This window comes from Centruroides vittatus, unplaced genomic scaffold, assembly GCF_030686945.1.
Source record: "Centruroides vittatus isolate TY-2023 unplaced genomic scaffold, ASM3068694v2 contig_3175, whole genome shotgun sequence".
Lineage (NCBI taxonomy): Eukaryota > Metazoa > Arthropoda > Arachnida > Scorpiones > Buthidae > Centruroides > Centruroides vittatus.
Genome location: NW_027122041.1, coordinates 393,761 through 421,319, shown reverse-complemented (window position 1 = coordinate 421,319; position 27,559 = coordinate 393,761). Strand labels below are relative to the sequence as shown.

At 28.7% G+C, this 27,559-nt stretch overlaps 1 protein-coding gene across 3 annotated transcripts; it reads right to left on the bottom strand.

Annotated features, from left to right (window-relative positions):
• Position 1: 1 nt before the first annotated feature.
• Positions 2-26,442, bottom strand: LOC136973447 (splicing factor 1-like). 3 transcript variants are annotated; one of them, XM_067268173.1, is made up of 13 exons: positions 26,382-26,442; positions 26,128-26,281; positions 24,726-24,806; positions 22,299-22,472; positions 21,379-21,454; positions 13,441-13,593; positions 11,126-11,246; positions 5,749-5,901; positions 5,262-5,561; positions 4,348-4,506; positions 4,045-4,275; positions 2,640-2,777; positions 2-481 (listed from the first exon to the last, which is right to left on the bottom strand). In XM_067268173.1, exons 2-13 carry the CDS (start codon positions 26,165-26,167, stop codon positions 215-217), a joined length of 1,893 nt encoding a protein of 630 aa, XP_067124274.1. In that variant the 5' UTR covers positions 26,168-26,281; positions 26,382-26,442; the 3' UTR covers positions 2-214. The 3 variants fall into 3 exon arrangements, with proteins under 3 accessions (XP_067124274.1, XP_067124273.1, XP_067124275.1); XM_067268172.1 differs by having other exon boundaries at positions 2,645-2,777; XM_067268174.1 differs by lacking the exon at positions 24,726-24,806 and having other exon boundaries at positions 2,645-2,777.
• Positions 26,443-27,559: the final 1,117 nt, after the last annotated feature.

The following is a 27,559-nucleotide window of genomic DNA, read 5'->3' as shown; positions in this document are numbered from 1 at the left end:
GTTTCGTTTCACTTGTTTTATTCGATAATCGATAATACAGATTCGAAGTCGGATGAGAATTTTTGAAAGTGAAAACAGGTGAGGGTGGCACGACACTGCAGATATACAGATAACGAAGATAAACGGGCGAAAGAGACGACCAGCGTGGATTTTTAACTGGGAGGAGGCGGGGGAGGGGCGGCCAGCAATGTAGGCACGGCCTGGGCCAGGACCGTTAGATCCACGCTCTGGGCACTCGAAGTGGCCGTGGTGGTGACGGCGGCCGCCGTGGCCGGAGGAAGTGGAGTGCTTCCCGGCGGCGGAGGAGGAGGTATTCCCAGTCCCGGCGGCATAGTGGGCTGGGCCGGGGGCGGAGGGGGTACTCCCACGTATCCTCCCCAGGGAAACACGGGCGCCGGAGGCGGAGGTACCGGTAGTGGGGCGGTGACCATGGCGGGTGGCTGCTGCGGTTGCCAAGGTGCCACCGATGCTGCTGTAACACCTGCAAAAAATATTTTACGTTTAATATTTTTATATAATGCGTTAACTGATACTTAGCATAGAACTAATATTAAAATACTTACTGCATATCAGTAAATACTGTTAAGAACGATCTAGATTTTAAATTTGTTACTTACTTTGGTGTTAGACAGAAAAAATTATACACTTTTAATAGTCTTCTTTTTAATAAATAAATGAGTACTGAAAAAAAATATTTGTTAAAACATGTTTTTGGTCCAACACGTGCCTTTGCATGTTATAACCAGAAACTTGATTCTATTTATCTTCGTAAAAATTCTCCCTTTCATTCTAGACACTAGCAAGCAAAGGGAAACAATATTGTACACATTATCATCAGAAACTGAAATATGCATTAGACTTACTTCCTTACTCTCTGTTGAATGAGTGAGGGCCATGCCTCTGTAAATATCTAGTGTCTGGGAAGTGCAAAATAATTGTCATTTACAGTCTGCTATTAATTTATGTTTTTGTACGTTATAAAACTGACGTATTGAAAAATATGGTATGAAGAACAAATACAAAATCACATCAACTGTATATAAATGAAAAGATGACAAAATAGATAAATTAGGTGCAGACCCACTGAAACAATGAGAATGGAAAATGTATAATTAATTCAATTAACAGCAATATGGCATAATCAACCTGTCTAAGTCTAAAGAAATGGAGTGTTGCAAAAAATTTTGAGAACCTTTTTCAGAGCAGTGGTGCACAATACGCAGTGAAATAGCTTGACCATTACATTAAAAAATTTGAACAGCCAATTTCCAAGGCTCTTTTTCAGCTACAATTTTTTTTTTTAATTTAAAAATCACTAATATTCTTTGTTTTCCAATTTCTGAAACATTTTTTATTTGGTTTCTTTTCTAATCTCAATTAATAATAAAAAAACCACAGTGGGTAACATATCATGCAACACACTAGCTGCCTAAAAATCCTGAGAGCTGTATTGAAAGAGAACAGGGTCTGCAATTTTCCCACTATGGGGAAAAAAGACACACAAAAGATTTTATTTTCTTACATACATTGAGCTTCAATAAAATGTAATGGAATGAAAACATTTCACAGCAAACCAGACCAAGGACTACAATAAAATAAATTTATCACCATTTAAAAATTAGATGATGAAAAATTTTGTTCTAATAATCTTTTTTTTTTATTCAGCATCATATTAAGATTATACTGTCATACTTGTAACAAATCTGCATCCATTAATCCTACATTGCTTTTGTAGATTTATTGTTTCAAGATTATAAATTAAAATAAAATTGCACAAATGAAAGTCAATTTCACAAGAAAAGTTTTTCCATTCATTCAATGATTCAGCTAACAATCAAAAACACTGCTGTAATTTAAGTAGATATTATTTTACCATAATACAACATGTAAGATGCATTACAGAATATTCATAATGTATAGGATGATTATCTACATATGAAAAACATTACAATTTTTTAAAAAACATAGCATGAATGCTAATTATTTCACACATTGAAAAGTCTATTATCATCCTCCAGTTAAGAAATCTTATCACACAAATATTCAGATATTTGTAAAGTGACTTTGTAAATATTACTGTATAGAAAATATAACCAGTAATACAAGAAAAAATGTCAGCATTAAGTTTGTATTTTAAAATTTATGAAAGAGAGGAACAAGCACACATACAGTAATAAAAATTATTATATTTATAGAAGTAATCTTCAAGTTTCTTTTAGATAAATTTATTTTTGGTTATTTTAACATTTTTATATTTAAGGATAAAAAATTCTACTTTTATGTCATTTCTGAGCTGCTGAACTATATTTTAGCATATGCTTATTGACAATGTAGGTCATATCTATTTAACTATAAACATTCAGAAAACTGATGAAAAAGATTGCCTTTTCTCAAAAGATCATTAAAAAATACTTATGCTTAAGTTTTAAAAACATTTGTGTGTGTGACTCAAAGTATTAAATTGTTCTGAATACTAACTTTATCTGACCAATTTTATTAGGCATTAAATACATATATGTAATTTCTAGTAACTATTAAGATTAAGCAATTATACAAACAAATATTTTCTTAATGATTCAAGAAAAGTAATGTGAATAAAAAGAATGAATATAGATTGTAAGAAATAATAAATACATCACCTTACCTTGTGTCGGTTGAGGAGCTAACCATGGCAAAGTAGAAGGTATCGGAGGCTGACTATTTGGAGGGGGTGGTGGAGGTGGAGGTTGCGCTAAAAGTTGTGGCGGTGGAGGAACTGCTTGAAGACCTAAGGTTGGCTAAAAATAAAAATAAAATAAGATATTATAGTTTTTAAATATCATCTTTTCAAAAAGGAAATAAATATATATTTATTGCAGATACTATTTAAATGTCAGAGTAAACTCAACAGATTTCTGTTTTTCATCCAAAAATCAAATTTAATAATACAATTAGTTTACATTTATTCTAGTTAATTAAAAACATTTTTTAATTCAATAAGTGATCAATTATATATATAGATATTTAAATAAATCATTACGCTTTAATATATATTGTAATATAACATCTTGAACTACATGTAGTTCAATTGTAAATAAATAGTTTTGCTAAGCAGAAATTGCTATCTATATATAATTTTTAATCACAAAAGAGATTTTGTATAAAATAAGTTATTAAAGTACTGTATTGTACATGAAAAAATATTTGTGTATATAGAAAAATAAAAGTTCTGATTGATCATAAATAAAAAGAAGGCACTTGTCAAAAGTTTGTGTGTACATATTTATTTTTCAACATAATGACCTCATAATGACATTTTGTATCAGGGCACAAGCTTTTTTTTTTTTAAATCACTTCAACAAACAAGTTGCTGCCAGTTTCTTAAACCAACAAGTAGTTGATCTGATGATTACGATATGCACAAATCTGCAAGTCTGCAAAGATGGTGAGATCTAGTTTTGTTAGCATATGTTGTCTCAGAAGACTAAATTAAATGTCAGACATATTTGTAGTTTTCCAATATTTATCATCATACATTAATAATTGTGTGAGAAAATGCCAATTTCATTCATATTTAGCATTAAAGACAAGACAAATTGATTTAAAACTGATTTAATTTTGGGGGAATTTGAAAGTAATTAATATTTTATCATGCTTTTTAAAAATTTATTCCAATCATTAGTAATCATTAAATATATATTTCTATTTTTATGTAAAAAAAAAACTAAAATTTATAAACAGATGTCAGATGGCATAAAATCTTCTTCATCTTCTACACCATCTGCTATCATAATAGCTCATTTCCCTTTGGTTATTCGTCCTATTTCATATCTCATCCTGCACTGGCATTCCTATGTCCTTTAAGCCCGAAGATGGCATGTTAACTGGGTTAAAAGTATTCACATTTACCCAAGAACTCAGGGTTAAAGTATTGTATGCTTTAAGTTAACTGCAACGGTTAGTTTGACTTTGTAAATTTACAATAAATTTTGATAATTACAATAAAAACTTCTTTGCATACTGCATAAACTTAATCTAAAAAATTCAACTGTTAATGTAACAAACCTGTGCAAGGGTGCCTACTGCAGCTGATGTGGCAACAGACGTTGGAGGTTGAGGTGGCTGAGGCCACTGCATCATTCCTGGCTGAGGATGTAATGGGGCCAAGCCATGAGGACCCATTCCAGGTGGTGGAGGTGGCATCATTCCAGGTGGTTGAGCTTGAATAGGTGGTGGCGTAGCAGCAATCATTCCTGGTGGTTTAGCAGCATTCCCTGTCCAGCCTATTGGTGCGCTCTAAAAATTAAATAGCTTGTAATAATAAATTTATTATAAAAGACAATCACCTATACAAAGAACAATATATACCACTGTAGGTTGTGTAGTTTGTGATGAAGGAGGTGGCATTACTGGACGAGGTATACCTGGAGCTGCTACCAAAGTAGTAGTAGTATGAAATGTTGCTGTGGGAGTTGTTTTTGGTGGTGGAAGAGGTGCCTCCCCCAATTCTGCCATTAAGGACATATACTGTATAAAAAAATAATCACTTTGAAGCATTCATAAATTTAAATAATAATAATAATAATAATAATAGTTACTCATAGATTCAGTCATTCTATAGCAAGCACACAAACAACACAAAAACATACACATGGTATATATAGACTACAGAAAGCATTTGACAATGTTCCATACAGTTGGCTGCTACATATTCTACACAGCTACAAAATACATCCATCTCCATTAGGCAAGGAATTTTTCAAAGATATTTTTAGTCCTCTGGTTCTGTTTAGTCCTGAACCCATTAACATGTTAAACAACATACATGGTTACAATATGAGACATGAAAAAAACAACACAGTTTACATTATCACATCTTGTGTACTGTACATGGATGACATAAAACTTTATGCATCCACATAAAACAACTTTATCAACGCTTACAAATCACACATTCATACTCCAAGGACATACAAATGGAGTTTGGTCTAGACAAATGCAAAACACTTTACATAGAAAAAGGGGTCTTGAACAAAGGACATTTTACACTTGGAGATGTAATCGAATCCATGGAAGAGAGCAAATTCTACAAGTACAGAACATACACAAACAAAGCAAACATTAATTAAAGAATACCAAAGTAGGTGTTCTTTAATTAATGTTTTTTGTTTTGCTTCAGTTGCTATGCCTTGACTCTGGTCCAGCATAGTACACAGCAACCGGTGTCAACAGAGTATACCCAACATAATAATAATAAAAATAATAATAATGTGATAACTAACTTCTTCATCAATCTTAGACTTTTCTGTACTAACAAACTGGCCAGGAACAGCTTTCTTCTCACGACAATCTCTTGCAATGTGGCCAGCACCACCACAATTAGTACAAATAACATTATTAGTAACATTTGGTTTATCAGGACACTGCCAACTTCTGTGTGTTGATGAACCACAATTTGTACAGCGAGGTCCATCGTTTTCTCTTAAGGTACCATTTAATAAAGCAAGTTCCCTCAACTGCATGCGGCGTAGGTCATTCTGGCCTTCTGGAACTTCAACGCCTTGTCTTATAATTTCTTTAATCTGAAAATAAATTTTAAATTTCTATATTTCAGTTTCAGTAAACCATAAATTTTTGAAGAGATATATTGATATAATTAAAATATTATAATAAAATGAATTTTTCATATAGTTTGATTACTATTAGAAAAACAAATTACGATTTCTTAAAATTAAAAATTAGTTTTAATTTCACAAATGTTCAACAAACCTTATCTACAGCTTTTTTTACACTTTCAGGATTATTAGCAGTAACAAATGCATGTAGAGGTTCATCTTCACCAGGAAGTGGTTGTCCATCTTTTCTGCCAACTTTTCCTTCTTTAACTGATCCTTTACCACGAATAATTATTTTTGCTCCTGTCTGTGTTAAAATATAGATTTTAGATATTAATAATTATTATTATAGTTACTTATATTTATTGTAAGTTTTATAAATTATGTCATATTTCAATTCATCATAGACAACACAAAATGATTTTTTAAATGGAAAAAAATTTTTAGATTTACACTTTCTGCTCTGCACAGGCTATTCAAAATGATTCACAACAATCATTTTTTTGTCATTATTAAAAAATTACTCTTCATTGGCTTTTCCTTAGTTGATTGAGAATCATAATGTCAATAATTTTTTATGCTTATTCTTAACTATTTTTTATTTCTTGAAACAAATTTTATAAAATTTTTTATTTATTTTTTTATAACTTATTTTTAAAAACAAACTAGAAAAAGTATCAACAACATTTAAAAACCTTAAAATAGAATAATAAAATAAAATTTTAAGGGAACACGTTACTGAAATTTCTAAACTTTTTACTAATTGATACAGAGTAATGAAATTTATATGTTAGTAAGGTTGGTATAACAGTTATTTACGTACAGTTTAACATTTCAGAGTTCTTATTCTTTTCTGAAAATGTTTTTGTAATGCCCTAAGGAAATCTATTTAAAAAAAATGGTAAATCTAACATGTTAAATGTATCAGCTAAATTTATCTGTAATAAAGCTCTAAGAAGATAAAGTAAAAGGATATTCTTATAAGAGGCTTATATCATTAAAATTTCTGAATGTAATTTAAGTACCAGAATTTTCAGTTTTGTTTATTTAAAATTATTAATATAAAATAACACAATATTACATGTTAAAAATACATGGTATGCACAGTTTCACGATGGATAGGAAGACTTTGAAGATGACCCTAGGAGTAGTTGCCCTAATGAGTGTTGAAATGAAGATGTGATTGACATGATTCAACAACTGCTGATTGCAAATTGCAACCTGTCACTAAGAATGATAGAAGTAGGTATCAACAAGAACACTGTCAGATTTGAAAAAAAGAAAACTGTGCACAATTACTTCCACACACACTGACTAAAAAGCAGAAAAAGTAGCAATTTGATTCATGCCAAGATTTAATTGAATCAGCAGATGGTGATCTAGATTTCTTTGAAAAGATTGTAACTGGCAACACAACTTTTGCCTATGATCCAGCCATTAAATACCAATCTGCATGGGTCAGAGAAAATTTGCCTTAGCCAATGAAAGTTTGATTGCAGAAGTGCAGAAGTCTCAAAGACCATGATAATGATTTTCTTTGACTGGCAGGGAACAGTGCATAATGAATTTTTATCACATGGACAAATAGTGAACTCTACATTCTACGAAGCATTGTTACAAAGACTTCTCCAAATAATTTTATGTTAGATCACACTTGGCTGAATCAGGTTACCGATTCTTGTTGCATGACAATGCTTCTTCCACAATACATCTGTCAAGCAATTTTTTGTCAAAAATCAAGTGTCAAAATCATAATCACCCTCCTTATTTGCTAGACATGGCTTCTGCTGATTACTTTCTATTCCCTAAAAAAAGCTTCAGTTTGATTTGATTTCTGACATCCAGATGAATGTGAATGTTTATTCCAGTTTCTGAGTTCTACAGTGAAATACAGAATCTATATAATCATGCCAGGCAATGCATAGACTTAGGAGTGATCTATCCTGAAGGATAAATAATAAACAACTTGTTTTCTTCATGTATGTATTTTATATCCTATCAGTCTTAAAACTTAAATAAAATGTGACCATCAACACCAGTATGTAGAGAAATGGGATACACAATATAATCTCCAAATAGCAAACACTGTCTGGATTGAGAATTTTGTCTGCTATTCAGAGACACATGCTAGCAGCCATATTGTATTTAAACTTGGTCATTATAAAGTGAAGAATATGATGGATAACGAAAATATCAAATTTGCATTAGAAATGTGAATATACTGAAAAGTATACGTAGCATAAGTAATTAAAATATATATGCAATATATTATTTCTTTTTTTGGTTGTAAAAATCCCATTTTAATTGAATCTCGTTTGAACGTCAAGTTACGAAGAAAATTTGCTATCCATTTCAGGGGGTGAGAAACATATTCGAAATTGTCACATTTATAACGTCATTTATGATGTAAGTGACTAATAAAACTTGAACAGCAGCAGTGCCTGCTTCTCCTACTATATTACCTGATAAATCACAAAAATTAATTTGGTACTTATTGTCTTTAAAATTATTTTTCAAGGCACAACAATGACAATATTTAATCATTACTGTAATTTCAAAAACAAAGCCTGGCAAAATGTCAATTACAGCACAAATTCCATACAATGATGAGTGTCCTCTCTTGTGTATAATCATAACTAATAGCTACATTCATATCTAAATTTGATATTCATGTTTTATAATTGTTGCAACATTCTGTAAATGTTCTAAAGTTGAAGAAATTTTTCATCAACAATATTACAAAATGTTTGGAATGTTTTCAGCTGAAAAGGTTTTGTAATATTAATGCCAGTAAAAAATTTATCCATTTTCTGAAACCAATATCATTATTTTTTGCTGGCATAACAGCTAACATTAATGTTCAAAGTCTTGTTTACTTCATTGTATGTAGATCTATTTAAATTATTTTATTGCAAATATTACAATATATATCAAAAACTGCAGAAATACTTTTCATTTCTCTAAAATTTTAAATTCCTGTTGATAACAATCTGGACAATCAAGTGATTTTGATAATTTCCAATGGATTTAAAATTGACAATTCTATATCCAAAACATCATTTGGGAAAGGTATCAATTCTTTAAAATATCAGTTTTTGTCAAGCAGAAGTTTCTTTATTTGTATCAATTACTGGCTCATTCAGAACTGGTGATGCTAGAAAAGTTACAAAAGTTTTTTTTCTAAATTAGAATCAATATTTCCAACATTCATGTCATTTTCAATGGTATCAGCTTTTGTTGACCTCCTTCCTCCAATTCATTTTCTTGATTTATTTTTTTTTTAAATCCAAATGCTTGTTTTGTTGCTGTAACATGTGGAATAATATAAAACTGTCCAAAAATAAATACAGTGGTGCCTCATATAACGTACTTAATCTGTTCCAGGTGCATGTCCGTTAAGTGAAACGTCCGTTATATGAAACGCATTTTCCCATAGAAATACATATTAAAACATCTAATTCGTTCCGCAGCATAAAATAACCGTACTGTATCACAAAAAAATGAACATGGGGTGCGTTCTTTTATTCCTCCGCGTAACTCTGCGTGAGCAACATCCGTTTAAAAATTCCTGCAAAACGTGTTCCTAAATTCCGGTGGGAGTGCGTGCCGTCGAACAGCAAAAACAGTAGTTTACAGTGAAAAGCAACATGGCGTCCTCCATGGCTAAGATAGTTTCGTTTCCGGGTCCATTATGTGGTTTTATGAATGAAAATTTAGAAATTGTGAAAGCGCGCACGCGGTGATGTAAGTGTCTTTACGAATTTTTTTCGAATGGTAGCCGGCATTCTAATTTTTTTCGTGGCTATTTGGAATGCTCTTTCAACAAATGATCCATTTTATGGTTAAATTTTACAATTGGGAGCCTTCTTTTGCCTTTAAAAGCTCATATTTTAGAATTATAGATTCCTCCATCACGATACTATCGATAGTGCGGGCGCTGCCATCTTTCTTTCTTTCACTGTTGTTCCTAAATGCCTACAAACAGCAGCGCACTCCCGTAGTAGCGGAGACGCAGAGCGACCTCCATTAAAGAACGCACTTGTGGAGCAGTCACCAATTATGCTGGAAAGTCCGTGTTGTCTCGAGTCACGTAATAGCCAAACAGAAAGTCCATTGTTCGCAGCGTCCATTAAATGAGGCACCACTGTATGTCAAATACAGAATAAACAGATGACTGAGAAATGACAACAACTCACTCCAACTTGAAGGTGATAATTTGACCTCATTGCACAGGCACAATAGTAATAAGCAAATAAACATGTTTCAACATTACTTTTGACCAATCACCAAACACATTAAGTAGAATTCTTAGCCAATAAAACATGTTATAACTCTGGGCATACTGTTTCTTTGAGTAATCTGTGCAAACAGTGGGAAAAACAAAAAAAGGAGCTTTCAGTTTATAACATGGGCTACCATCTTGGAAAACAGTGAGACTCAAATGTTCAAATTTTGATAAAAATGACATTTTTGGAATAAAATAGCAGAATATACATCACAAGTCTTACTTTTCTAATGATTTTGGCATTACCTAATATTTTAAAATACTTTTAATAGCTTTTGATACAGAAAATGTATTGTATATTTAAAAATAGCATAATCAAAAAATTATACTTTGATTATGCTATTTTTATGATTTTATATTATACTTTGATCAAAAATATACTTTATGTCTTTTAACAATTTCTGCCAAGTGTTCCCTTAATAACAATATACATAATAATCAAATTATACTAATTTATATAATTTAATATCACACATTTAAGACCATAAATAATTTAATAACTATCATATAATATTTCTTTGACTGTTATAGTTTTTAAATAATTTATATCATGACCAAAAAGACTAACTAAAGAGGGCTCTAAATCAAGAATGGGCAACCTGCAACCCTCAGGCCTCATTAATATTTTTTGCGGCCCACGTCGCACAAAATTTGAATAAATATATCAATTTCTCAGCTTAAGGAAGTATGCAGCAGAAATTCAAATGTTATTTTCTACAACTTATGTATGTGAATAGTTTTCCTCAATGAATTTAGTAAAAATTAAAACAAGAAACAAGCTAACAGACACATCGAAACTAATTTAAAACTAGCAGTGATTAATATTTAACCAAATATTTCCGATATATTACGTTTACATCAGTTTCAGAAGCTAAATTAAATATACCTATGCTAATTTATAATTTTATTTGAATAAATAATTGTGATTTACTGGCATTTTTTTCTCTTTTCTCTTGTATGCAACCCGCATTAGTTCAAACTTTTGAAATGTGGCCCTTACATTGAAAAAGGTTGCCCATCCCTGCTCTAAATGATAGCCAAAATGCATATTAGTATAACAGTCAAAGAAATATCATCAATATATGATAGTTGTTAAATAAATTAAATTATTAATGCTCTTAAATGTATGATATACCTATAATATAAAAATAGATGAATTATTAACTATATATATAATAATGAAACTGTATTAATAAGGTTAAAAGCAGTATTAAAATGATTAATGTTAATATAATTAAATAATTACTTCTTTTTCCATTGCTTTTAATGTATTTCCTCTGGGTCCTATCAAGAGCCCTACAAAATTGATGTCTGGATGTTCTTCTTGTGGTATCATAACTTTTTCACTAACTTTTACAAGTGGTGGTCTGTAATAAATTTATAATTAAATTTTATTAAAATCTTACAATTTATAAAATATGGATAATTTATTTTTAAAAATTTCAAAAATTAAATACCATAATATATTATAATATATTTCACACAATCTTTTCATGCATTAATAAAATGATTTCTTTAAATCTGTACATTAAAATTACATTAAATAAATAATCATTAAGTTATATAAGGAAGAAACCATTATTTTTGAGATTTCTATCTCTACACACACACATATATATTCCAGAATATATACTTAAAAAAAAAAACTCAAGTTGCAATAATAGTGTTTAATTATGATGAAAATTAAAATGCTATTTGATAAATAAATTTAATAATCTCTTATTTCATTTTATGTCAACAATGATGCTTGTAAAACTTCACTGCTTATATAAATATGAAAATAAATTTTAATATATGAAGAAATGTTTGCAAAGCATTTGCAATTATTTTTGTAAAATACTGGGTATGTTTCATCTTTATGTGAGATTTTAAGCTCTCTTATGAATTGTAAGTGTCAATCCTTTAATTATTCTTTCCCTTCTTTCTCCGAGTTCCTTTCGGTGAGAAGTCAAGGGGATGACCTTTTATTTCCTCTCCTTTTTCTCTGACACATTAAAAGAAGTGACCTTTTATTCTTTCAAAGGCGTTTCGTATGTCATGGAAAGGTTCTCCCCTCACAACCAAGTGTCAATTGTACCCTTTTTCACTGTCATTACGAACTACTGTGTTAACCAATTAGCGCAAAATTAGAATAATTACTTGACAGAGGGTAGAGAAGAGGTCACCCTTACCGAGGCGTTCGAACAAAATAAACTCACTCATTTCCTATCACATTCGATTGTGTCAATAATAACACTGATGTGATGATTCATAACTAAAAACAATTATTGTACAGATCGCGAGATAAATCTTAACCTTCCAAACTTTCAAACAATTGTTATGAGTCTTTAGCAGATGTTAGTCATTACTGAGATGAAATAAGTAACAATATCGGAAGTAATAAATCTGACGAGACGTTGATTTGTGACAGGTAATACAAACAATTATTAGTCACAAATCGAACTTATAACCCCTTTCATCATCTGATGTATTAGTCAGCTTCCGACAAGACGGATATAAAAAGGGGTTCCACCTAAACCTCTGGGTGATCGTCGAAAGGAAGCCAGAACCTCCATTCAAACTACCACCAATTTCTAGGAAAGATTCGGGATCCGATCACTGACAACTCCCAGGTATTCTTTCGGAAACTCAATGTCTCTCTCGACTAGTTTTAGTTAGTTACCCTTTCCAAATTTATGTAACTTGAATTAGGCCTGTACGACTTTAGTCGAGTTAGGCCGAATCCACGATGACAAAATGGAAGAACTTTGCTGTATTAATTGTCATGCTAGAATAATATGGTATAGAATTTATGCTAGCTTTGTAGTTTGTGTATCTGCCAATATTTGCTTTATTAAATGTTTCTTTATGATAAACCTGTTGTCATCCTTGAGTATGACCAACACCTCATCATGACCTCGCTACACCCTCCACTCGATTTATCGCCATCCCCTGACATGGTGACAGACTTTGCCGGTAAGCAAGGTCAAGCAAGAAGCTTGTCCCCCTCGGTTCTCACATTTATTAATAATTTAAAACTATTTTCATTTCTTTACAACCCAGTTTACTGATCATTCAGTATATAAAAAGATTTTTGAATTACATGAATACTTTTTAAAAATATTAATAAAACTATTTAAATTACACATTTTTACATCCATACATAACATTCCTAGATATTTTAGAACATCTAGGAATGTTCAAGTACGTTTTCTCTGATACTAATGAATGCCATGTGATTAATTACAAAAGTCTAGTGTTACTGAAATAAAGTAATGTAGTTTTCAAAAGTATTTTCTTCATTTGAGATAAAATACTGGACTAAAGAACTGTTTCTTTCCATTATTTAGCATCAAAGAAAATAGTATCTTGCTCTCTCTCTCTCTGCTTTATTTTGAGAAGTAATATAAAGAAATTATCAGAAAAATGAATATAAAGGATTCACTTCCTAATGATAAAAGGATTATTTAACTTTTACAGATATTACTGTTACTGATTATAATTGTTTATAAACTTTTTATAATTAATTTTATTTTCAGTTTGATAAATGCTTTAAAGTTATATTTCTCTCTAACTACTTACTTATAATCAGCAGGAGGTTTAAAATCCGTATTAAATTTATACATTTCTTGAATAAGCGTATGTCTTTCATCTTCTAATCTTTTTCTTGTACGATATTCTCTCGTATTTAGCCTTTTTCCTTCACTGTTATAAATTGGTTCTGGTGATGGTGATCTGAAATTAAAAATTCTCAAATGCTAAAATTCATGGCATTGATTTCATTTTTAAAAGTAACTATAGATCTATTATAATTTTCTACTATTTTTCCTTAAATATAAAATTTAACACTAAAACTATAATTTAGTTTTGTTACTAAAAACTATTATAGATCAGCATAATACTAGGGTAATTTATTACATTTATCCACCTAATTCATATGTATTTTGTATAAGGGTTAACTGTCTTTGAAATTATGTAGATTAAATTAATTTCAATGTATTTTACACTGTAAAATGTTTTAAAAAATTATAACATTTGCTTAAACTTTAAAATGTGAATTTAATTACTTTTATACTTTTATTGTTATAATAATTTTTATTTTTGAATTGTCTGCTTATGTAAATTATATTATAAAATTGGATAATTTTTTAAATGTTGGTATTAATCAAATTTTATTATAAATGACAAATTTTCCATAATGTTTTTAAATTAATAATAAATCTGCTAGGCAACTTATATTATTAAAATTTATGTTTATGGTAGCATGTTCTTTAAGAATATTTTGTGTATAATTTTTAGAAATAATTTTTCTAAATTATGATCAATAACTTATTTAATTAATTTAAGATTATTATTTGATATTTTATTTTTAGCACAACAAATCACCTTAATAATTTCTCTGAAAATTAATGATCTGAATTATCTTAAAAATACTTTAATGTTAAAAGCCATTGCATTCTGAAATTACTTGTAAAAATTTAGTACAGTATAAAACAAGGGAAAAAATTGTGTATTAAACAGAAAATTTCTTAAATCATACAATAAGTTAAATACTGATTTTTTTTCAGACGAGATTAAACTTTACAATATCATTTAAGAAATTTAACTGCAATCACAACACTTGTATTTTAATATTTCTGTATAATTAACATTCAACAGAATATTCCTAACAATAATTTTTCTGCATTAGAAACCTTATAATAAAGTTTGAAACAAACGATAACATTTATATAATTTTAGAATGGTGGTGTTCTGGTATCAAACCTATTAAAAACACCAATTAGCATCATGTAGTTTCCTTTTTTTTAGATTAATATAATTATCACATGTAATAAAACCTTACTCATCCCAACCTGTATGGAATTCAATTATGATTATTAAATTCATTGTTCTATCTCTGAATACTACATATTTATATATTAGACAGCTGAAAAAAAACTTATTTTAAAATAAGTATTGATAAAATTTTAAACCTTTATTTTAATTTTTTTATGGCAAGTTTTTTTTATAAATAAATATAAACCTAAATCATCCAATTTGGCAAGTATCCTAAATAATAAATAGAACATTAATTTAATTTAAATTACACCATCCCATTCATGAGAACCACACCATTGCTGAAAGGAAAAAATTTCATTTCCTGCAATCTCGTTAAAAGGGCTTTCATTATTATTATTATAATCATTAATATCTATGGATTTCGGAGCTCTGGCCAATCCCAAGAATTTGTCTACTGGATCTAAAAAGTATTAATGATCTGTTGGAAATTGTCTTATTAAATTTAATTATAGAAACCTGGGACAATTAGGAATAAAATTAGTAAAACAACAAATTCTTTAGTTAAAATATTTCTTCATGCTGCAAGTAAAAGTTTCTTTTTAAAACAAAATAAATTATTCAATCTGAAATCTCTGAATTGTTGAACATTTAAAAACCAAAAACAATCATTAGTGAATGAAACAAACATCACTGTCATTAAAAGTTTGTAGGAAGACAAACAAAAAGCAAAGATTAAACCTGCAAAACATGTTATTAATTCAATCAAATGAACTAAACGTTCCATGTTTTCTTAAACATTTTTTGTTCATAACTAATTACTTTAATTTTGAAAATTTTGGACAATCAAATAAGTAATTCAAAAAATTTTAATCCAATTCTAAAGATGTTTTTTATTTGTACTTAGTAATAACTTAAATAATTGATTTACCAAATCATCAAAGATAATAAAAGATAACTGTCTGGCGATTAAGTTGAACTTCTAGCCTTTGGGCAACCATCAGAATACTCTAAGCTGAGTCAAACCAAATTAACAGCAATGATGATTTTAGACTATACTACTACTATAGGTTTTCTCAGTTGACAGATTATTAGGACATCTCCCCAAGATCAGCAACCCATCTGCCAGTTGTCTTTTACCATCTCTATGATTTTGTAAATTAATTAACACATGAGTAATGGACCTTTTCCTATAATTTGAATAGTCTAGATTTTTATAAATTCAACATTTATATTTAGAATTTTGGTTGTATTAAAATATTTGTCAAATGTAACAGATTGAAGATTGATTATTTTTAATCTTCTCTAAAATACTTATTTATTCACAAATTGAAAATATTCTGGATAGAAAAATTGTTGCTGAAGTATAAAATTATTAGAATTTTCCTTAAAAAATCATTATTATTTTAATTTTTCAAATATATTTTCATTACATTTCCTTTATTTCTGAATTTGATAGATTGTTAACCATGTTATGTGTTTTAAAAATGTATTCAAATATATTTAAAAACATGAATTATACACTTAAGATTACTGAAAAATTAAACTTATATATTATAAAATTTCATTTTTATTAATATACCTCAGAGAAGATGAAATTAATCAGGATACCTGAATATTAAAAAGACCCCATTATTAATAAAAATTTTAGTTTTACTTTAAAAAGTACAATGCTTTATTTGATTTTTAAAAATTCCTATGAAATAATAATCTTTTGTTTGAATGCTTTATATAATTCCTTTCAAACAAAAGTATTTTCATAATGACTAACTATATCATTAAATTTTATGGAAATCACATTGCAACAACCAAACACATTATATATATACTCATATCTCATATGAAGAAATTTGAAAAATATAACATGACTACAAATCTAGAAATTCTCCCATCAAGTATGATGGACTACTTTCTACAAGACTGAAGAATTGAGAAAAGTACAATTTCAAGAAAATCAAGAAGAATAACTAATATTTCCATAAATTCAATAGCTTATAATTAAAGTGCAATAATACATTTTAAATAACAGGCTTGTTAGATTGTTACTTCCAACTGGATAATAGAATGTCACATGGTCACTATGGAAAGTTTTTTTAAAAATTTGCTATAGAAGTGACATTATGTAGCTATCTTTCTTTAAAGTTTAAATTTAATGAAGTAAATTTAAAATACATCATTTGCCAAAATATTTAAAAATGCAACTCAAGGGAAATTCCATGGTCAATCATAAATAAAATAAGGTTACTGACGACACTGCAACATAAGTGAGATCACCAATCCCAAATCGATAAAACATTTAGTCCATAGCTAATATTTCTGAAAATAAGCAGCCTATACTTTGTCAGAAAATAAAACAAATATAACCAAAATTTCATCTGAACTGGAGAAAAATTGCAGGAGTTAAGAAATTCACACACACAGACGACAGCTTTTATATTATTAAATGTCAAATTTAGAAGAATGATGAAATACATGAAAAAACAAAGTGATGAGGTATTGAGGATACAAAAGATTGTAATGCATGTTTAAATTTGTCATCTAATAAATCTATATAAATTATGTGACTAAGTTTCTATATTATCATGTTTAATATTTGATATTCTGACATGAATATATAAATCTTACTAGAATATTCACTATCAAATCTGAAGCTTTGCAAATAGTTTTTGGTAATTTTTATTTATTTATTTTTATATATATATGAAACTGAAGAAATACATTTATTGGCTAATTGTTATATGTAAATTCTATTTAAATTAAGGAAAATAATGCTATATTACCAAAAAGCATGGCTTTCCCAAAAATTAATTATATAATTAACATTCATTTTAAAAATATTTTTATGAAATAAACTTTATTGTAACAAAAATTTTGTAAATATTACAGATGAATACAAGGATGTGTTTCATTTGGTTCTCAAGAAAAATTAGAATTGCTTGTCAAATTTACTCAACAAGATATAGTTGTTTAAATGATTTATTCTTTATAAGTTAGGATTTAAAGTTACAAAATCAATTGCTGTGAATTGTCTGTTTTGATTAATTCTGTTATACCAATTCTTCATAACAAATATTTCAATGTTAGAATATTCATGTATTCATGGCTTTCCTTTACACACAATTTTCCTACAAAACTGAATTGGAAAGTTTTTATATTGTATATATATCTTTGCAATACAATGGATTAATTTTTTCCTATCACTTTTTCATATAATTTTTGTATATAATATGTAACAATTTATTGTATTCAATACAATGAGGGTATACAAAAATAAAAAATGTTTTGTATTTTTTGTGAAAGTTAAATGTACATTTAAGTTTATAGTTATATTAATAATTAATTTAAAATATTTTATTTGATTGTCATAATGTGCATTAAAGATTGAGTCATTATGAAAATATTTAATAAGTAATAATACAAGTTATAAATCTTCATGTTTATAGTTGGTTTCTAAGAGTACAAATATTTTAGTTTTAAAAATGACCTATTAATACTTATTGCAGATATCCTGATTTTTCTTAAATATACAATTATTGGCAAATATAAAGTATTAATTTTATCAAATTGGTAACAGAAATTCTTGTCTATTGCTTTTATTAATTATATTCTTATTCTAAGAGAAATCTACTTTGCTACATTTTTCCCTATATTAAATTTTTAGTATATTATAAAAACTAATCTACTAATTTCAATAATTATACATTTAAAATTATATAATATTAAAATTAACAGTTATTATATCTTTATACATACAGTATATATTACAGTATATAATTTAATCAATACAATTGAATAATGTAAAATCTTGTATAATTGTTTGTCCTGTAAATACAGAATTGTGTATGTTAAAGTAGAGAAATGAATAATGTTTTGAGTATTAGAACAGAAATATATATATAATTTGTTTTTCTAAATGTTTAAATTACTTTACATAAATGTTTAAAATTTGAATGAATTTATTAAAACTAGTCTATAAATTGATCTGTATAATTTGATTAAATAGTTACAGGAAAATATTTAATAAAAATCTTTTTCTATCATAGTAGTATATTTTCATCTTAAAAAAAACAGATAGTTTCTTGGTTATGAAGGAATGAATTTATAGAAATTCAATTGAGATCACTTGATATCAGTTCAAAAATTTAATTTTTTATCATCCTTTCTCTAATATTTGAAGTATACTAAAGTTCTGGCCTTCATTCAACAAATAAAACTATAATCAATTTGTTTAGAAAAGAATTCCAGATTACAATTGACAAACTTGTACCCAAAAATCATTCAAATAAAACATCTACTCCAAAAACATACGATTTAAAAAGATCATCCAAAACCAATAGTTTCAATTACTATGTAATTATAGGATATTTCTACTACCGTTTAATAGATCTAATCTTCTATATATTGAAATCTATCAAAACTGTATCATTATCAATGGCCTTAAAGTCCTTGTTTACTTCAAAGTTTTAAACTGATTAATTCCTTATAAAATTTTTAATATTTTACATTGATTTCAAATTGAATAAAGTTTTAAAAATAATGTCAATGAACTGAATTAATCTTGAATTTATTTTGGAAAGCAATAATAAAATTATAATCAATTTCCATATAATAGAACAGTTAATTTTCAACATCTAGTCACAGATTTAAGGGTTTAAAGCTATAAGTTCAAATGAGTAATTATGAATTATTTATTTTAAGTTAAAACTAACTGCAATTGATAGCAAATGGCATTTGAATTACAAATAATAATACAGGATAGAAAGCAATATTGTTTCTTATAGATTCATAGAAATAGTTCAAATTACCATATTATAAAAACAACCCATAAAATAATTTTTTATAGAATATATATAAAGTGGGAAATGTCAAATTTAAAATTCATAAAAGAAATCAATAAAGAAAAAATTGTCAAATTTAGAATTTAATTTAAAAACTGTCTGTTTTTCAAATCTGAATAACTTTTTAAACTTTTGTTTAAAAAAATGCTACATATCCTTTAATCAATAAGAATATTAAGTAATACTGTGAATTATAAGAATTTAGTAAACTTATACTTAACAAAATGTCCCAAAAATAATTAAGCATACAATAAAATTCAATTTTATAATTTTTACTATTTGAAAATATTGTGAACTACATATACAGTTTTTTTTTTAATGCTTATTACCTGGATTTCAATTATTATATTTTCAATTACAAATTTTTTTGTATATATTTTGTTTAATTATATTAATGTTTGTTTGAAAACTAACAATAAGTTTGCTCATATTTTTGAAACAAACCTCAAAATCTCTATGCACTTCATATCTTGGAGATTTCCATAATGCATGTTAACAATTACTGTTTATTATAATTTCTTTTGTAAAGGGGAATTTATCCCCAATATTTATACTGTAAATGACTTAAATTTTGGACCAGAGTAATTTCATTATGCTGATTACATTTTGTTGTATTATGTGCTTAAATTAAGAATAAAGTAAGGCTATTAAATATTATGTAAAAAACTGAACTTGTTTTGAATAAAACAAAATATTTTTGAATTTTCTAATCATAATTAATATAAGTTTAAACAAAGTCAATTTGCTAAGAGTATGCATATCACAGAAGGAGCAAACATTAAATATAAATTTAGAAATGTTCTATGTAATCACAAATCAAATATTTGCAGAAGAAATCTTTATGTAAACAGTATTAATGTTATATTCTTTGGCATATGTTTGTTACCTTGTGAATAAAATCAATTTTAAAATTAAGAATGCGTTTGGAGTGAAAATCTGCATTTATGAATACAGTTTAATTATTATTTTAAAGTTATTTGGATCTATAACATTAACAGTTATGTAAAAAACATTCTTTAAAGTATTTTTGGTCGAAAGGTTTAACTTTTATTTTACAGTATTTATGCTATTATACCACTTACAAAATACTTCTTCTTTAATATAAGTTTACCTTTCTTAAAATTAATTCTCTCTTTAACAATATAATTTTTTCTTTCTTAGAATGTCTCTTTGCCCTTTTATTATTATAACACATTCATTTTTCAAGTCATATCATATTTTTATGCAGTACTAAAGACCAAACTATGAAAAATATCATGCAATTTATACCCAAATCTCTAATATATTAAAATAGATAATCTATAATATGGTTTAAAAAATAAATGTGTTATACTAAAAATTGAAAAAGTTACATTATAGAAAGGATAAAATATTTTTAAATGTGATAAAATTATATCTAAAGATGAAATTTTTAAGGCAAACTTTGAGTATATACAAGATTATTTGAAAAAAGAACGAAGTATTTGTAATGAGTATAAAAATAATGCAGCAATACTGTAAACACTTTAATTTAATTTTCACACTTTATGATATAAATTATGATAAATTCTTTTCATCATTCAATAAGCAATTTATATACTGTAAATCTTAAGTAAAAAAAGATATATTTAAACATTTTATCAATAAAAGCAATAGACACTTACTGAGTGCAGATTTGACATTGTAAAAATTGTGCCAAATTTAATTTTGAAAATACATAAATATAAAAGTTTGAAATCCAAAATTTGTCAAATCTTTTCAGTGATTTTTTTACATCATTCTACTGAGGTTTTTTTTGTTAATTAACAAACTTTTCAATTACATACATTCTTGTCTTTTTGTACAAAACAGTAATGTATGTTTTAAAAAGAAATGGAAAAAAAACCAATTAAGGTGAGAGCTTTATGCTGGGCTCCAACAGCCAAACCTGTCTTCTGGGTTTGGAGGTATTCCCAAGTCTCCTGTTCGTAGCCGTCGACTAATTTCCTCAATCTGTAGTTGCACTGTAAGAGATGGGGTTAGAGAAGGGGTAAAACCCCCAAATTAAATGTAAGTTAGGGAAAAAAAACATGTCACTATAAGATCATAAAAGCAAGTTAAGATGACACTCGAACAACTCTTTGTTGAAAGATGCTAAATTCTGTAAATATGTAATTCCCTATATGAGTGTCCATATATTCCTGAAATTAACTAATTAATTACATACAAATTTTAATTCTGCTTTAAATATAATTAGACATTTCAATTATTTTTATTATCATTTTTTAAGTAAAATATAACTATATCAATTAAAAATTTTTGATAAAAATTAACACAATACTTAAAAATATGCATTACTGCATTCTAAACATGCAAAATATTTAAAATAGATTATATAAATTGTAAGACAAAAAAAAAAAAAAAAAATATGAAAATTCTTCATAAGATAGCAATGTTCAAATATCGGATATGATTAATATTTGAGATTTAATTCATCAGGGTAAAAAATTCTCTTATTTTGCATTTTTATCCTTCTCCTGGAATATTTTAAATTCTGTATGAATAATTGTCATCTTTGCCATTAAGTAATCCTCATTTTTAAATAGACTTTTAAATAAAACCATTACAAACAACAACTCTTATACTTACCCAAGTAAAAACTTGCCGATTTTTGAACATTTAAAATATGAGAAAAAATTAAGATTGTCTAATTTATTAAATATTAATTTTACATTAAGAAAACAAAAGTTATATTTAGCTACATCTATTCTATCATAATATAAATAAAAAACTATTTCAGAACAGAGGAGAGATTTATTTTATAGTAATTACTAAATTTATATTTGAGACTTTAAATAAAATACTTACAAAGATAGGCTCTTTCCTGATTGCCACTAAGGTTATTAGGCAGAACAGTTGGCATACCAGGAATAAAAACTTTATCCTTATCATCGCCTCCCCAACGACTTCTACGTTTTTTCCTTCTGTCAGGCATATCAGGTGGCCAATTAGTTGATTCTGCATAGTATCCTTGATGGACCGCTGTGAAGAAAATGATTAAATTTGTACCTAATAATATGCAGTATATTTTTTATGATCTACCCAGTCATACAAGTAATCAATCATGATTAAATAAATTTCCACATCATTTAAGCATTTACTGTTGTTTTCAATACAGAGCTATTAATTGTAATTGCCAGGATTCAGTCAGTCAGTTGTACTAGTACCTGATATGAAGGAATCTTTTATTAAAAAACTACTAGACAAAAATCAAGTAAATTCTATAAAATATCCCTAAAAGCACTTGTATAGCTAATAAATTAGCCTTTTGCTGTATTATTATGATGGCTGAGATCAAGTTACTTTTGACTGATATTTACTATACAATGTCTTTTTTCCAACAATAATTTCAAGTCTGTTGTAGTTTACTATCCACACTTATTATGCAACTGTAAAAAGAGTAGTACAACAGTATTTACAAGGGTGTATCAAATGAAAACCTTAAAAGTGCTATACATTTTGTATTGTAACAATTAAGAAAAATCATAGATATCATTTTGATATAATCTCCATGACATTGAATGCATGTATTCCACCACTTCAAAAGTGCATGGATACCACATTTAAAGAAATCTTTTGGTTGTGACCATAGCCACTCGTGCACTCCCATTTTCATCTCTTCTGAAATGCTTGCCTGCCTTGCTTCTTTAAGCAGTTTGAACACATGAAAGTCACTATGAACGAGGTCTGATGAATAAGGTGGGTGTATGAGATATTCAAATTCAATATGCTGGATAGTCTGAACTGTCAAATGCATATGCAGTCAGGTATTGTCATGCTATAACAATACATTTGAAGTCAGAAGTCCTCATTGTTTAGTTCTGATTGTAGGCAAAGTTGACTTTTTCAGTAGATTTGCATAAGAAGTACTGATTACTGTTACTCCCATATCCATGTAATGTTCTAGAATTACTCCCTTTGCATCCCATAAGAAAGTGAGCGGGACTTTTCCTGCTGATGGTTGAGTGCAGAATGTTTTCAGTTTCAGTGATGAGCTATGGCACCATTCCTTGCTTGATCTTTTCATTTCTGGTCGATGATAGTGAACCCAGGTCTCATCACTTGTAACAATTTTGTCCAGAAATGCATCATTTTTGACATGGAAACAATGCAAAAGTTCTTCACAGGCATCGACGTGATGATCTTTCAATTCAGCAGTCAATTCAACTGGAACCCATCTTACAGACACTTTATTGAACTGCAGCACATTATGGACAATATTCTGCACTGAACCAAAACTAATCTCCAAAATTGTGGCTATTTTGCTGTTTTGCTTTATAAGCTCTTCCACTAACACAATATTTTTGTCTGTCACTATGTGGTGAGCCTGCCTTGGTCACGGGGCATCCACCACAGAAGTTACATTGCTTCAAAACTTTCTGCACCATTTGTACACCTGCTATAGGGACAAACTGGAATCACTGTACTGCACAGTCATCCTGTGATTAATTTCAATAGGTTTGACACCTTTGCTACTCAAAAAATGCATCACAGATCTCTGCTCTACAGCAGTGCATGCTGATAGTGGGACAGCCATCTGCTTACTGATAGTGCTGCTGTCCTCTGTTGTAGCATCATTCTGTAACCTGTTGGTCATTTCACGAACCTCACGGAACACTTCTGTCACTTACCAAATCAATCTTACTTTTTGGAATTTTATTGTACTTTTAAGGTTTTCATTTGATACACCTATGTACTTAATATAGCCTACTCTGTTTTCCTGAATTAAGTTAATTGTAACTAATATCAATGTATATCTGTCATAACTTTCAAAATACCATATTGTATCTCCACATTTCATTTATATAGTTTATGCATTTGTTTTGTAAAAAAAATAATTAGATTTTTCAAAGCAAATTGCAAATATAACTCTAGTTTTTAATTATATTTGCAATTTATTTACATTATTTTTTACAATTAAAATTTTGAATTTTGTCACTTTTCTTGCAGGATAAGATATGACATTTTGCACAAGAAAAATCTGCCAGAATACATTTCAAGTTTTCAGTCATTAAGTTTATTTCAGTGTCATAATAAAATTGTATACGAAGTCATTATAAATTTGTGAAATCAGTTCTCAAACAACCTCTTTTGTTAAATTATAAGCTTTGAATCAAATTCAACAGGAATAGGGGAGAGCGGGGCTAAAAGTTCCCGGGGTAAGTTGTTCTGATTGAAATAGCTCCATAAGGAAAAAAAAGAAATATAATTAGCAAATACGAAATGAAATCGAACGTTTTTGTGCATGGACGGCAGCCATCTTAGTCAGGCCAGTGAAGTCCGGTACATTGGAAAGGGAGCCTGTACATCGCTGATCTACGTTAAATAAAAATTATAAATGTTAAAAAGTAAAAATGTTTAGTTTATAATAAATTTAAGAAAAACAACTAATTATTCATAAGATATTATTGATTAGTCCTTAAATACATACTTAGTTAAATAAATTATTGTTTTTTTTTTTACATATTACACCTTCCATAGATCTCGTAACAATTTGCCCCACCCTGTTAACAACGAGCCCTGAACCGGGGTAAGTTGTTATTTTCCGACTTTAGGTATTGTATTATTAATTATAAAAAAATCTTACACAAAACAACCCCAAAAACTGTCTTTATAGCAAAGTTAGATATATTACTAAATTTTAATCTCTCAATACTTATGCTAGAATTTCGTTTCCTTAACAAATTATGACGTTGATTAAAAAACGGAACTTGTAGCCCCACTCTCCCTATAATTCATAGTGAAATATATATACAAACTTTTTCAATTGAAAATTTCCGATTACTCGCTTTCAAGTACTTAATGTTTAGGTTCGAATAGGCCTACATTCATCTATAAAACCTATGCAAATTTCAATAATTAAAAAATTAAAAAGAAATGCTTGACCAATAATCTAACACAGCACTGAAACTGAAAACACAGTTTTATATATATTTTTCTTCCTTCCAAGTAATTTATTTAATAATAGAACATCTTCCATACTATCAAATTACAAAAGAAAAATCATTTAATTGAAAATTCAATACATAACTCTTCAAGTATTGAAGATTACGAGTATTGAAATTCAAATTCTTACCAAAAATAACACATTTATTCAGAAAGTATTATACAATTCGGTTAATGTTACCTATGGTTCCAAAATGGCGTCTCGTCTCTGATTCCAGCAAATAGAAGGAAACAGTGGGGATGCACGTTCTAAACCTAACCTAACCTATTCTAATAATTTTGTTGGTAATAATAATCGTAATTTATTAGAATAGGTTAGGTTAGAACGTGCGTCCCGACTGTTTCCTTCTATTTGCTGGAATCAGAGACGAGCCTCCATTTTGGAACCATAGGTAACATTAACGTAAAATTCAAATCCAATATAGAACTATATGACAATCATATTTGTTCTTCATACTTTAATTAATACAACTCTAATTAAGATTTGTATTAAATTAGAATTAAAGGTATTAAAAAATAAATAAATAAAAGAATAAGAAAACTTCGTTAACCTATTGTAATTATTCGGTAATCAATGCATGCATCAAAAGACATTTCTCTAAGCCTAATTCTTAGGCCTTGTTAAAACTGCGAATTTCTTTAAATTAAACTCGGTTATTTTTCAATGGCGATAAATGAAAAGCATGCTTACGTGAGTCATAATCGCTATCTCTGTCTCTTTTTCCACTCATCGCTGATAATAACTTGGTTTAATTTCAACAAAGAATTTCCAAACGTCGCTCGATCGCTAGGTCAATAACTATAATGGTCAAATGTTGGCGCTAGTTGCCATCTATTTAAAACACCTAAAAAAACGTTCGCAACGTATTAACCATTTGAAATTAAATTAAAATAATTAAATAAATTTACCGTAAAATTAAATATATCTGTAAAAGTATAACATACGCCTAAGTAAAATTTGCCAATATGGCGAAATCTAATACCCATAATGCAACGAGTTCTGTCGATTGACAATAGCTGATTGATAAAGAAAACAGAATTATTCGTTATTTATTATTTTTCTTTCTTTTTAAATAAAATTCTCTCTATTCATTATAATAATATTTTATTTAAAACTTTTGAAAAATTTAAACTATTTTCAAATTAATATAACTTTTTTTTAAATTCTTTCTGCCCTTTTTTTTTTTTTTTTTTTTTTAACTCTTTCCGCCCTGTGGGCACTAAGAGGGCCTCTTTTAGTAGGCCCATTATGGGTTCGGCCAGGCCCACAATGGTGCGACCAGGTGGTGAGGGACGGGGCCCGACATATCCGAACGGACCACCCCCGAAAAATTCCTGGGGATTATTCGACCCGTTCGGATTCGATCCCGGGTCCCCCAGAGCAGTAGCTGCCACCTTTACCGCTCGGCCATCCGGCCGTCTAGAGGTCCTCTTATAGCAAACCTAGTATGGGTTCGGTCAAGCCCACACTGGGGTGGTGGGGTGAGGGACGGGGCCCGACATATCCGGACAGACCATCCCCCAGAAAATTCCTGGGAATTGTTCGACCCGTCCTGATTCGATTCCGGGTCCCCGGAGCGGTAGGCTGCTACCTTGACCGCTCGGCCATGAGGCCTTCATTACACTATATGTTCTATATTGTTAGCGTAAAAACACGAATTTCGGTAAAACCTGAGAATTACGTGTGTAGCCTAAGATTTACCTAGATGCTTTGGAAAAATCCCAAAATAGCTTAGTTGTTTTCCTTTTGGAGATGTCCATCGGTAGCAAGTGGGAAAAACCTACTGAAGGCTGGTAGTTGGTCGCGGGTTCGCTCTCGACCGGCTGACTGAGTGAAGTTTTCTGGATTTTTTTACGCGTCTAACATTTGAATAGGTACCAGTTTCCCACAGAAAGTCCTTCTGGGAGGTACCCCTTTATGGCAGATAGTCCATACACTAGGTCGCTTTTTTTTCATCAAATCATTCAAATCCATTTCATCTTTACTAAGAATAGAAATAATTTGAACGTAGTAAAATTTATAGTATTTCGTGCATTATTCGATGTTAGATATACCGTATTTCAGTAGAGAGTCAAATTATTCATAGTACTTTTTTATTCTCAAATATAAAAAATTTTATTTG

Bases quoted from the DNA above. Each gene is read 5' to 3' on its own strand.
- LOC136973447 (XM_067268172.1), bottom strand. From the start codon at position 26,167: ATGAGTGGAAAAAGAGACAGAGATAGCGATTATGACTCAC. The intron at 4,507-5,261 runs GTTAGTTATCAC...TTTTTTATACAG, and splicing joins AGTCTAAGATTGATGAAGAA to TATATGTCCTTAATGGCAGA. The intron at 4,276-4,347 runs GTATATATTGTT...TTTAATTTTTAG, and splicing joins AAACTACACAACCTACAGTG to AGCGCACCAATAGGCTGGAC.